The 12,658-nt window shown below is 38.6% G+C and overlaps 1 protein-coding gene across 2 annotated transcripts in view; it reads right to left on the bottom strand.

Moving 5' to 3' along the window:
* The window catches only part of LOC134741085 (ubiquitin-conjugating enzyme E2Q-like protein 1), a 33,340-nt gene that overhangs the window by 5,241 nt on the left and 15,441 nt on the right, over window positions 1-12,658 (bottom strand). For both annotated transcript variants that reach the window (XM_063673851.1, XM_063673850.1), the window contains exons 2-3: window positions 2,225-2,420; window positions 431-632 (exon numbers count right to left, since the gene is read on the bottom strand). In XM_063673851.1, coding sequence (XP_063529921.1) covers window positions 431-632; window positions 2,225-2,420 — 398 coding nt within the window. The remainder of the gene's footprint in view (window positions 1-430; window positions 633-2,224; window positions 2,421-12,658) is intronic.

The following is a 12,658-nucleotide window of genomic DNA, read 5'->3' as shown; positions in this document are numbered from 1 at the left end:
CAACGATCACCTCGAACCCTCGACGCCTTCGTCCAACGTATCTATTCTCACAACATTTAGCGGCATTATTGCTATTCCGGAATTTCGACCCGGTCAATTATCAATTCTACGAGCAGTAACTTATCGATCGAGTCTTGCAAAAAAACAAGTCACAATGCCTTCATCAGTGCTTCATCGAGTTAAAATGTATATCTAATTGTGTCGATGGACAACAAACTTAACAGTCCTGAAACTTGGTCTTTGCCTAAATTCCACTCTCAGGGCCGTGTTGCATAATAAAGAACAACTAATATTACAAGCGGAACTCCTTTTCTAATTCCACTTATTAGAAAAGGAGTTCCGCTTGTAATATTAGTTGTAGTTTATTATGCAACACGGCCCTGGTAATAATTTCGAAACATAGGTATGTAATTAGGTATGCGTGTCTTACCTTCCATTACAAATCCCTTTTCTATCCTGGGCTCGATGACCCGCATGAAGGGCGGCGCGAAGGGGAAGTTCTCGGGGAAGACCAGGTGCAGCAGGATATTGGGGATGTGCAGCTCGCGCAGGTCGGCCGCCAGCTCGCTCTCGGGGTCGATCTGATGCAGCCGCACGTGCCACTCGAACAGGTTGTCGTTTACCAGCTCCACCTGTAACAAGAGGGTTTAGGATTTATATTTTTACCCGACTGAGGAGTGTTATGTTTTTCCTGCATATGCACCTTATGTGTATGCCTACTTCTTTGGCAAGAGTTGCTATTAGCATACACCGTTTGATGGATTACAATTTATGTGATTAGATTTGTGCTCGTCGTGGGAGTGACATCAGCTTTATTTTATTTGATCCAACTTTATTCTTTTTTACCAATCTGATAAAGGTCGATTATTTATGGTTTATCGAGGTATGTATTGGGCATGTTGGTATTTCCAAAGATATATGTATGTATAAGATAAGTAAAGTCTAAGGAAAAAACGTGCCTCCGAAAATCAAGAAAAAATTATGCTCGAATAGATGGCGCCATACCTTTGGCCTATATTTAACGATTTTAACACATATCAGTAAAAGAACATGGATTAAAGTCATATGGCGTTCTTAAAATTATTAATTAAAAAATATTCATTTATCCATATATATAATTTTTATTTTTATACATTTTAATTCTTAGTTTTAATCCTGTGTCGATAGATGGCAGTAAATTTAATGTGACTACAAAATTCACTATGATAATAACCCTCTATACACTCTATTCTCTTTTGTATGTCTTATGAAAAGGTACATTTTAGAATAGCTATTTTTGTTTTTTAAGGTTCTAGTCGGCGTTATTAATTTATATTGTATTATCTTTATCTTTACCCTCACATAGTCAATGTTACGTGTTGGATGATCGTGTATAAAATCAATGCGAGCGATAAAATCAATAACAAACATTATTACAAGATAAAGTAGATTTCTAACGATAATTTCTTTTGTACCTCTTATATGTATATTAATTTATACCCAAACAAGAATACGTAATCCAAGCTTGAATAGTTGATGATTAATGAGTGTCCGAGTACCTAACCCTAATGCTGTGTAATATACCGAGGAGGTTACGATTAAACTAGTAGGTAAGAAGAATAAATACATAGATAATTAGATAACGCCTTTTGTTTCTTTACATTATTTGCAGTTCCGGTCATGCTATCTGTAAACACGAAGGCGTGGTCGTAATTTTCTGCCAACGTCGTAAACAAAGAATCAGGGATTCCTGCAACTCCACTTTCTTAAAGGAGATCAAGGAAATCAAACTACTTCATAAACATCGTCAGGCCGTTAAACGCGCTGGCGCTCTTTGCGGTTGTAATAGTGCGGCATTTAAACTAGCATTGTTTACAATAATTATAAAAAAAAAATTTAAGAGTATGGCGTAACATTGTAGCCATTGTAGGCAATATTATAACTAAAAGAACTTATTATAAGTCGACATCCAGGCCACGCAGCCAACTGATCGCGTCATCAGGTGTCAGATTGGTATAGGGGTCCTCTGGGTTGCCTTGGAAAAATATTAAAATAACACATCTTTAAAGGTTCGTGTACGTAAGATTTAAATTTACGTGTCAAAAGCGCCCGGCAAACTCAGTCATCAGTGGCGTCGTGTGAACCAATCTAGCCGTGGGCGAAAACCACATCTGCGAGGCCCTTTTCAATTCCATTCGCCCACGCCTAATAGCTACGCCACTGTCAGTCATTGATGTTCTCTTACCGTAAACAAAGGATCAGAGCGGCTTTCCTGTGACCGCTGTATTTCTTTGAGTTCCTTCATGAGCCGTCGCGTGCGCACCGCGGCGGCGGCGGCGGCGCGCTCGCGCACGTCGCTCGCGCCGGCGCCCTTCTTGCTGAGGGCGGCGGGCGACGGGCTGCCGGGGTGGCTGGCCACTTCTGCTGGACTCACACCGTCTCTGCAAATGTTGAAAAGCATGTTTTTTTTCTACTCCAGCACTCTTATTTGTAGATTAAATGACTGCTAGTGAGATCGAAAACAACTTCATAAGAAGCGCGGCGCGCGGGTTCTGGCGGGCCCCAGCGCTCCTGTCTGTAGGATCCTAATAGCAGTGTTCTTGGAATATATTGCTGTTTTAATATATTCTGAATTCTAGGCAAAGCTCTACAAAACCAATATTTATTTTGATTTTATTTATAATTTTGGATCTTAGATTTTTTTTGTGTGCAACGGTACATAATTAGGTCTTAAAATTCTCGGGACGTCTTTACAAAACTCAACTTCGTTTCTATTGTAACTTCGGCCCTTCAATTTTTAAGAACCTTATTATGTACCTGTTGCACATTATTATCAACCTATTAATCAACCGACTCGTGGCCTCGTGGCCCCTAACATTTCTCAAGATTTTAATACCTAATAGAAGGTTTGGGAAATTGGGTTGTGTTTTTGTAGGTTATCTTTTTTTAATCGAATCATGCTTGATTTTGGGTTAAGTTAGTATTGGGCTATTGGCTATGTGCCACGTGCCAGCGTCACGTGTGAGCGTTAACCGATCGTTAACGTCTGGATAATTTTTTTTCCTGACTTGTCGTCTGTCCAATGTTAACTTTCAAATAATTAATGTGTAAAAGGTACTAAATACTTACGGCCTACTTAAGTCCCTAATCAAGAGCAGGTAGCTGTAATTAGTATTATCTAATGTGTTACTATATCCTTAACTAGGCGGTCGGAACGAAAATAACTAGCGTGTAGTAGCTTCCTATTCTTCCTAATTCTAAATCATTCACGGTACACTCCGTGAAGCTATGGAACGCGTTGCCACCTCCGCTGAGGCAGTGTCAGCCTGTGGCGACGCTGAAGGCAAAATTAAAGAGGTTATGGCTATCAAATTAATGCCAATTGGAAGAAACGTAGGTAGGATTTTGCGGTTATATATATTTGTATATATTTATTTATATATTGTATTTATTTTTAGGTATATATATGTATTAATATTTTTTGTTTTTATGATATGTAGTTATTTTGTTTATCTAGGTATGTAGCCTTTGCACCTAATGCATCGTATTGTATTTAGTTATGTTTTTAGGGTTAGCTATTTCTTTAAAGTCGAATCTTGCCTTCATATTATCTTAGTTTGACTACAATTTCGTATGTATCTCTCTCAGTTACTTAAGTTCGCCTTTGTACATATTTACTGTATTCTCTCTGTGTTATTTATTTATTTATTTTTTATCAAACAAGTTAAACAGTATGACAGTAAAATACCAAACCACTGCTAACTTACACAGAAAATACAAAAAGAAAAAGAAAAAATATACAAATAATCACAAATTACAATAAAAAAAAAAAAAAAAAAATTAACACATTTTAAACAGTTATGTATTTGTTTTGTGCAATAAAGTGTTTACTATAGGTACTACTACTAATTATAATGTCACTGTCGTTTAATATAACAATTCATTAATAGTGGTTATTAATGTTTCATCCTCGTGAATCTGCAATTAGTAGCGATTACTTTAAGTGAATGCATACGGAAATGGCTACTATATCTGCTACTACTAACTTGTTGCTTGGAGCAAAGAGCAGCTCTTTAGTGTATTAGTTACCAATAATTGTGCGCAGGCGAGATCAATTCTTGACGGGACCGGTGTAGCGAGATCTTGTGATCCGCACAGATCTCCGACGGAGACATCTGCTATGATCTGCTAATTCCCACCCAGGGACCGGCCCGCTATCCCTTATCGGGGTTTTATAAGGGTATTGCATAAGGCTTAACTCACCATACCCTTTGCCAGACGAAACCCTTTGTTTTGCTTTTAAAAACCCTTATATAAAGCTACCACATTTGAGTAATCGGTAGCCCAAATACCCTTACAAAACCCTTATCATCCGCTCACCAACACCTTGCATATTGCTTATAAGGGTTAGCCTTATAAAGGGCTTCACTTTTAGCATATAAGCGTGCTAATTTAAGTCGTCTACCTTGTTCATAAAGCACACATTACTTCGAATCCGAGCGATCGTCGGCGGCGACGGCGGCGTTCTTTGACTAGGCACGTATTTTCTTTCCTTTTCATACACTACCGTAGATATATACTAATCCTGTCTCTTTCACGCAAAGGGAAACCTTTATAAAAAGCGCTTAAAGATAAGGGTAACCCTTATTAAGGGCTAGCCTTATTTTTGGTTAGCTTTTCGGTAAGGGTTAGTCAATGAATGGGCTTGCAGTTCAAAAGGGAAAGTCTTTCAATGTGTTAGCCGTGTTTAAGTGTCCATTGAAAGGGTTTTATCGCGGAAAGGGTTGTCCGGTCCCTGTTCCCACCATACATTGATAGATTTGTCTCCCAGATATATCCGTCAAACAGATCTGTACTTAGGTAGGTACCGAATACCTAGTTATTACCATAGCTCGGACATGTTATTGCAAAAACAAATACAGTAATAGAAAAAGGCGCAAACTTTCGAACATTTGTGGGTTATGATCATAGGTTACGACAATGAATATCATTTAGAAAACTGATTAAAAAATACTGTAAATAACACGACTTTAAAACATCTTGTTCTTATTTACGAGTTACAACTGTTTGCGATGGTTTTGCGATGACCTGTCCGAAAGTCCGAACTATGGTTATTACTGATGTGTAATCGCCACTTTCATTTAGAGCTAATTACGCAAACACATAAAGGCACTTCTAAATTCAGATTGATTGCCGACCTACTGGCTCTTATAAGTTCAGATCATATGTCTTTGTCATTATCAGATGTCTAGGATGCTTCTTGTACTGGTTCGCCGGTTTTCATCTCGCCCATGCTCGGCGAGCGATTGTAATGACTGCCCAGTTTCCGTATATTGTGTCATTCGTTTTAATTGGTCGTCGTCGGTCCAGTTTCGCCCGGCGATAAGGCTGTGCCCGAGTCGTGTTTTGCGCAGACATAATGTACTTTTACATAACCCTCATTATTTATACATGCATGCAGCTGTAGGTACAACACACACAAACAATAGTTATTTGTTATACAAGGGTGCAAAGTTGTATTTTAACACACGAGAAGTAAAATACATTTGCACCCGTGTGTAACACAAAACTTTTCCCCTCACTATAGCGAGGAAAGTGCAACATCCACAGGCGTTAGATCATCTTCATCAACTGGAATCACTCATTTTTTTTACGATATTATAACAAAACACTCGAAATTCTGTACATACTTTTACGTCAGAAGTTTTAAAGTAAAAATTTTGTTGTCAATGTTGACATTTCTGACGTATGAAATGTCAATTATGCATTTTTAAATTGCATCGACTTAACTTGTGCGTTCAGAATTATATTTAACATAATTATTAAAAAACAAACGTTTATTATGGAATTTTAAGGTTTATGACTTAAAATCATGAAATAAAGCTAAATCTGGTATTTTTTATTAGATTCTCAAACCATTTATTTAATGATAATTAATATCGAACGAACCATTATTATGAGCGTTTTACGTTTTGTTATCTGTCAAGCTACTTAAACACGCTCCATCCAAGGTCAAATTACTTTCCCCACTAGTGGATAAAATGCGTTTTTCCCCGCTTGTTTTAAAGGATAAAAGACGGCTTTCCGAGCTAGTGAGGGGAAAATTAATAATAAAGACTGGTAGTCGCTGTACAAAATTTGCATTCTTTATTAGTTAAAGAAATCTTGGTCCTACTCCTACAATGCAAAAAAAATTTTTTTCAAAGAATATCAGTCCATCCAACTGATTATTCTAATTATTTTATGAAATATTTTTTGATTTGTGTTACCGCTTCGGCCACCGGTGGACTTGGTCACTTTTTCTTTAGTGTATGTTATCTATTTCAGTTTATAGTTCATATCAGTCCTTACTATTTGATGTCTCTGGTCGTATCAGTGGGTCATTTACAGGACTTTACAGTTGTCGCAGAATCAGGAGTTGTACCGTTTCGTATGGATTTCAACATTTTCAACACGAGCGGCCTCTGTCACGCACCTTCTTGGGATAGTTTATTGCCTGTGCACTCTATTGAATGCGGATTATAACTTCATAAATAAGTATCCCACATTACCAGACTGGAAAAGTAAGAAAATAAACAGAAATTTCTTACGCCGTGTCGGTCTCATCTCGGCGAAGTTTTCCTGCATGAATCGGTGGTTGTTACTGACATGAATTTCTTCTTATTCAATTATTTTTCAATAAAGCAAAATCTTCATTAATTTATTAAAGATATTTTTCCCTGAAGCTATCAACGAATGCTTCTCTTTTGCAACATGCACTCAAGGCAGTCTACTTCCGTAATTGATAGGGTCACCGTTGTCGTACTCCACTCCACAGAACTACACTCTACGTTTGGGGTAAATTACCGAGCAATTTTAATTGTTTTATTTGGTACTTGTTTCTGCTCGTCAATTTGTCCAGGTAGGACTCGTTAATCGCAGTAGTGTTAGAATGCTAGGGTATGAGTTCTGGAATTCAAACTCTTCTAGGTCTGTGCTATTGTGCATAGGTAGTTAGGTACCTAAACTAAATCGGTGGCATCAATATTTGCGCGCGTTGACAACATTTTTAATTACATCTTAAACAAACTTGACATGTCTACTATGTTATTATTATTAACTAAGTAGTAGTAGGTAAATTTTACATTAAGTAGACGTAACCATGTACGTAAGTTGGCAGTTATTGGTCTGTTATTTTGCTAAACCTTCTTATACTCTTGCCAATAATGTAGTAAGATATAACTCTCGTAACTATTGGCAGTGTGCCATTTTCTTATCTGTTCAGCTAGGTACAAGGTGTAAGGGAATTCAATTCTTTCTATCTGGTACCTCTGGATTAAGTTATTTCTGATATTACCTAAACACGGGCAGTATCTAGGTATATATATATATAAATATGTGACATAGTTGAAACGTGTAACAGGTGGTGCTAGTCTTGTGGGTAAGGTATGCGAAATGTTGTATCAACACTGGACTGGATAAATCAGAATGGAGCACTTTGCTAAATATAATGGGAATCCCATATGGTATCTGCTTCCGTGCATGTAAGTACACTACATGCACTTTAAACGCAGGTAGAGTCAGAAATACCTTTCATGACTCGTTGGAAAGGAATGTTGTCGGTCCACCGGTCTCAAATATGGTTAAGGTCGCAAATGCTCGATTATAAATAAAGATGCGGATCTCCTATAGGAAGTCTTTGATTTTTATAGCACGAACACAACACATGTAACTGACAATTCGTACTTAGATCTTTAATAATTTTGTTTCGTTAGGGTTTACGAATTTACCATTTTGCCCCAAAGTATTAACCTGCTTAGAAAATTGATGTGTTTACAATTTCCTTAGGTTATATATTTTACGAAGCTAGAATATTTCGCAGTGTCGAAAGCTTTAGACCAGCGATTGCAACGATACCGGTTGCATTCTTAGCTACTACGTCGAAGTCCATAACCAAGCCTGGAAATTAACTATAAATTATAATATAAGCCATCTGATTTCACGGAAACACGTGGGAGATTATATTTTTATAGTTTGCGGAATTCCGAGAATCCTTGATTGCCGTGAGAGATTTATCGACTGGACAATGACGATGAGTCGCCGGAAGGCGGAAGACACGTCGTGAGCCGAATGGCGATGGCGTCTTAATAACCTCCGCTTTTAGCTAATCGCTTTCATTGAGACTGGATTGTCCGACACAATGCGAATAATGCGACCAGTTCACTGACCTACGGTACGGAAGTTTATACGTATCAGAAAACTTTATGTATAGGCTATTAGAAAATCAAATTAGCTATAGTGCTTTCCTTCTCATCTCTTGAAACATAACTGACTGTAAAAAATGGGATCTAAAGGCTTTCCTAGAGAATTGCGTATCGTCTCATTCCTAATGTGAGTTATGTGATATTTCGTCAGAGCTTTAAGATAGGCTTTTGGACCGCAAGTGTCCTCGGAATGCACTTAAGCTGTCCTAGTCTGCCTATAGATTACTATTTTAGAACGCTAAGTTAGAAAAATCCACTGGAGAGATCAGTTTCTATTCTAGCTCTCGTTACCAAACCCGATAGGCAAGTCAAGTAAGCTATAAAAGATCACATTATGTTAGTCCGTTTCACTGCTTACTTATCTATTTATGCAAATACTTAGGCAGGTGTCTATAAATAGCAACATGCAGGTTTCATTAAAGCAACTGAGCATATAACAGTTGACTGACTTTGCGACCTTTGCGTATTTAAGATTGACAAACACGTACCTATTTATTTACACTACTTATTTATAGACGAGAGACGAGTGCTTATTTAAGAGAAGCAAAAGGCTAAATTAATTTTTAACAAGCAGAAACGTCTGCGATCGATGCTATTAAGCTTAGAATAAATTCCAGAGGCCGTGAGTTCAAGTCTCACCCAAGGCAGTAATTTTTCCACTTTTAAATTTATTCTAAGCTTAATAGCAAAAGGCTAGTCAGACCCTCATAATGGTTTTGTACATTTTTGTACGGAGTACACCGCACAATGCAACGTGTAATAGAGACAAGTAGATAATGCCAAAAGTCTAGTTTGAAATATGTAGATAGAAATGATGTTTTTGATAGAATGTTTAATTTTCACAATTATGACCCCTATAGCAGAATCCTCACGTTTTGAAATTTCCCTAATTCACGTTATGATTTGCCAATTACGCTTGTCTATAGAGAAACAGTTAAGTAATTTTGTAAGTGAAACACCTTTCTTAAACCCATAGGTTTAAATAAAATGAAATTACACACCATAAATTGTCTAAAAATAGCATGCATAAATATAGAAAATTGCATTTTACAAATTCTGAGGTTCTACCGGGACAGTTCCAGCACCATTACAGGCAAACGGTCACGTGTCACGTGCCAGTGAAAGTGGAATTATAACAACCGCGCAACGTTCACCAGGCGCGGACGAGTAACATCTCTCAGATGAACTAGCGTAACTGTCACCCCTAGACCGGCAGCAACAGCAACTATATGGACTATATGGAGTCTGAGAAATAGTATATTTCACACTTACATTGAACGACGTTTTTTAATACATTTGCGAAAAAAACACAATAAAACAGATATTGGTTACATGTTACATGAGTATTACACTTACAGTCTTCTCTACTTGGCGTAAGCGCCATCGACAATAAGGTCCCTTTTTATAGAAAATACCACATATTTACTTTATATCGTGTAACAATACTATTTGTTCGTAATAAATGTCTAATGGCAAAATTAGAATAAATAAAGTTTTTGAACATCCAAACTTTTTAGTGTGGATGAATCGATTACGGTCAGAATTAAATTAAAAAAAACTGGAAAAGAAAAAAAGCACTAGTTCGCAAAAACCAACTTTGCGAACGCTAAACAGCGTAAAGTAGAACTTTTTGAGCAACTAGCTGTATTAAAAAAAACTTATACTGGTTCCTCTGAGCGCTGGACTCGCGTGTGGTTTGTAAACAATTGGAATACGATACCAGAAATGTAGCAGTCAAAGCACGCCACTCCATCCGCGGACCGGCGACTCGAGTAGAGAGAAGCGTTTCTTGCATTTAGTTATTATTAACGTAACTTATTTACTTTTAAGTACTCGGTACTTGTAGTGTCTCGCACCAAAATAGAAAATCATCTTCTGTACGTTTCTCTGCCCGTCTGTTACAGGCATTTTTCGCGGAAACCGTTTTGACGAAATATGAAATCTGAAATAGGTTGGTCCTGAATTGATTTACCCTATTCCAGAAATGATGACATACTTTTTTAGGGAATACTATTTTTTAACCGACTTCAAGATTTCAAAAGGAGGAGGTTCTCAATTCGGTTGTATGTTTTTTTTAATGTTTGTTACTCCATAACTCCGTCATTTCTGGACCGATTTTGAAAATTCTTTCTTTGATTGTAAGTATATACATACAGATTGGTCCCGTTTTTGTCAAAACGCAGTTCTGATGATGAGATCCATGAGGAATCGAGGGAACTCCTCAAATGTTAAAGGCATACATATAGTGATTTTAATATTTTCATCAACAAATCAAGCATTTACATTTAAAAAAGTGACATTTGATGAAGTGGAACTGCTGATGATGATCAGAACGGAACTCTTCAATGACGCATAGTTCACGTTTGGCGATTTGTCCTCTTCATTATGTTTGTTAAGCAAGTTAGGTTTTCAAGACACATTTTTGTTAAGCTCGAGTTCTGATGATGGGATCCATGAGGAATCGAGGGAACTCCTCAAATGTGAAAGGCATACATATAGTGATTTTTGTATTTTTATCAACAAATCCAGCATTTCCGTTTAAAAAAGTGACATTTGATGAAGTGGAGCTGCTGATGATGATCATAAATATCAGAATGGAACTCTTTAATGACGCATAGTTCACGTTTGGCGATTTGTCTTCTTTTTTATGTTTGTTAAGCATGTTAAGTTTTCAAGACACATTTTTGTCAAGCTCGAATTCTGATGATGGGATCCATAAGGAACCGAGGAAACTCCTCAAATGTGAAAGGCATACATATAGTGATTTTTGTATTTTCATCAACAAATCCAGCATTTACATAAAAAAGTGACATTTGATGAAGTGGAACTGCTGATGATGATCAGAACGGAATTCTTCAATGACGCATAGTTCACGTTTGGCGATTTGTCCTCTTCATTATGTTTGTTAAGCAAGTTAGGTTTTCAAGACACATTTTTGTTAAGCTCGAGTTCTGATGATGGGATCCGGGATGAGGAATCGAGGGAACTCCTCAAATGTGAAAGGCATACATATAGTGATTTTTGTATTTTCATCAACAAATCCAGCATTTCCATTTAAAAAAGTGACATTTGATGAAGTGGAGCTGCTGATGATGATCATAAATATCAGAATGGAACTCTTTAATGACGCACAGTTCACGTTTGGCGATTTGTCTTCTTTTTTATGTTTGTTAAGCATGTTAAGTTTTCAAGACACATTTTTGTCAAGCTCGAGTTCTGATGATGGGATCCATAAGGAACCGAGGAAACTCCTCAAATGTGAAAGCATTTACATAAAAAAGTGACATTTGATGAAGTGGAACTGCTGATGATGATCAGAGTGGAACTCTTCAACGACATATAGTTTACGTTTAGCGATTTATCCTCTTCGTTATGGACCCAGACCCAAACTTGGACCTGGACTTTTTTTTGAACTGAGATCCTCGCAGAACCGATCTGCTATCAGAAAAGTGGGTTAGGTTAGGTTAGAACTGTGACCCTTACAGAAACGAAATGCTATCAGAACATTGGGTTAGGTTAGGTTAGAACCACGGTGAAGCGAAGAGGCAACCAGGGCCGGCCTGTTTGGGTCGCGGGCTGGCCCGAGGAGGACGCTCCAAGTGGGCTGGTTTAGCCTGCTTGTGATGCGCCGAAGGTGGACCGTCGAGGAAGAGGAGTGTCGGTATTGCGGTAAGCCGTTTTCCCTATCCTCGGCGGCCGAGGTGGGATCGCAGGGGAAGAGGAGTGATGGTATTTCGATGCGCCACTCTCCCTATCCCCTGCGAACTTGGCGTTGGTGGGGCTGCGGAGGAAGAGGAGTGTCGGTGTTACGATGTGCCGTTCTCCCTGTCCTCTGCAGCCGAGTTGTGGTTTTGCGGCAGAAACATAGACCTGATCTGTCGCCGGGCGCCGGGGAAATTTCTGGCGCCCGTGGCTTCCTTGTGGCGGGCTCGGGGGGTCCGCTACAATACAGAACGGAAGCCGAGGAGGAAGGCGCGTCGTACCATCTGGCGCGCCTAGCGTGAAGGGCCTTCGGGCATTCGATAAGGAGCCGCTCGTGGGCGGCTGCCGCCGGTGGGGTCGCGGATGAGTACGTAAGGGTTCCCATAACCCCACCAATAGGGCGGCGAGGCAGCATATGGGGGGTTCTTTTAGTGGGTACACCGTGGGCCTCATTAGCCTAGACGGGAGTCCCACATAACCACTCGGGACACCCCCCGCACCCGGGTGGTATGCGTAACGCATTTTTCCCTCCTAACAAAAAAAAAAGGTTAGAACTGAGCCCCTTACAGAAACGAAATGCTACTAGAAAAGTGGGTGGTTTTACCTCCTTTTAGTTAAGCAAAAGATGTTGTCTTTTTCATTTCATTGTCTGGAGTGCACCATCAACAATAAGTAACCTTTCAACGGCATCCCCCATTGAAGTCGGTTTTTTTTTCTTAAAAATTATTTTATAT

This window comes from Cydia strobilella, chromosome 4 (assembly GCF_947568885.1).
Source record: "Cydia strobilella chromosome 4, ilCydStro3.1, whole genome shotgun sequence".
Lineage (NCBI taxonomy): Eukaryota > Metazoa > Arthropoda > Insecta > Lepidoptera > Tortricidae > Cydia > Cydia strobilella.
Note: the sequence above shows the minus strand (reverse complement) of the source record. Positions and strands in the feature narration are given on the sequence as shown.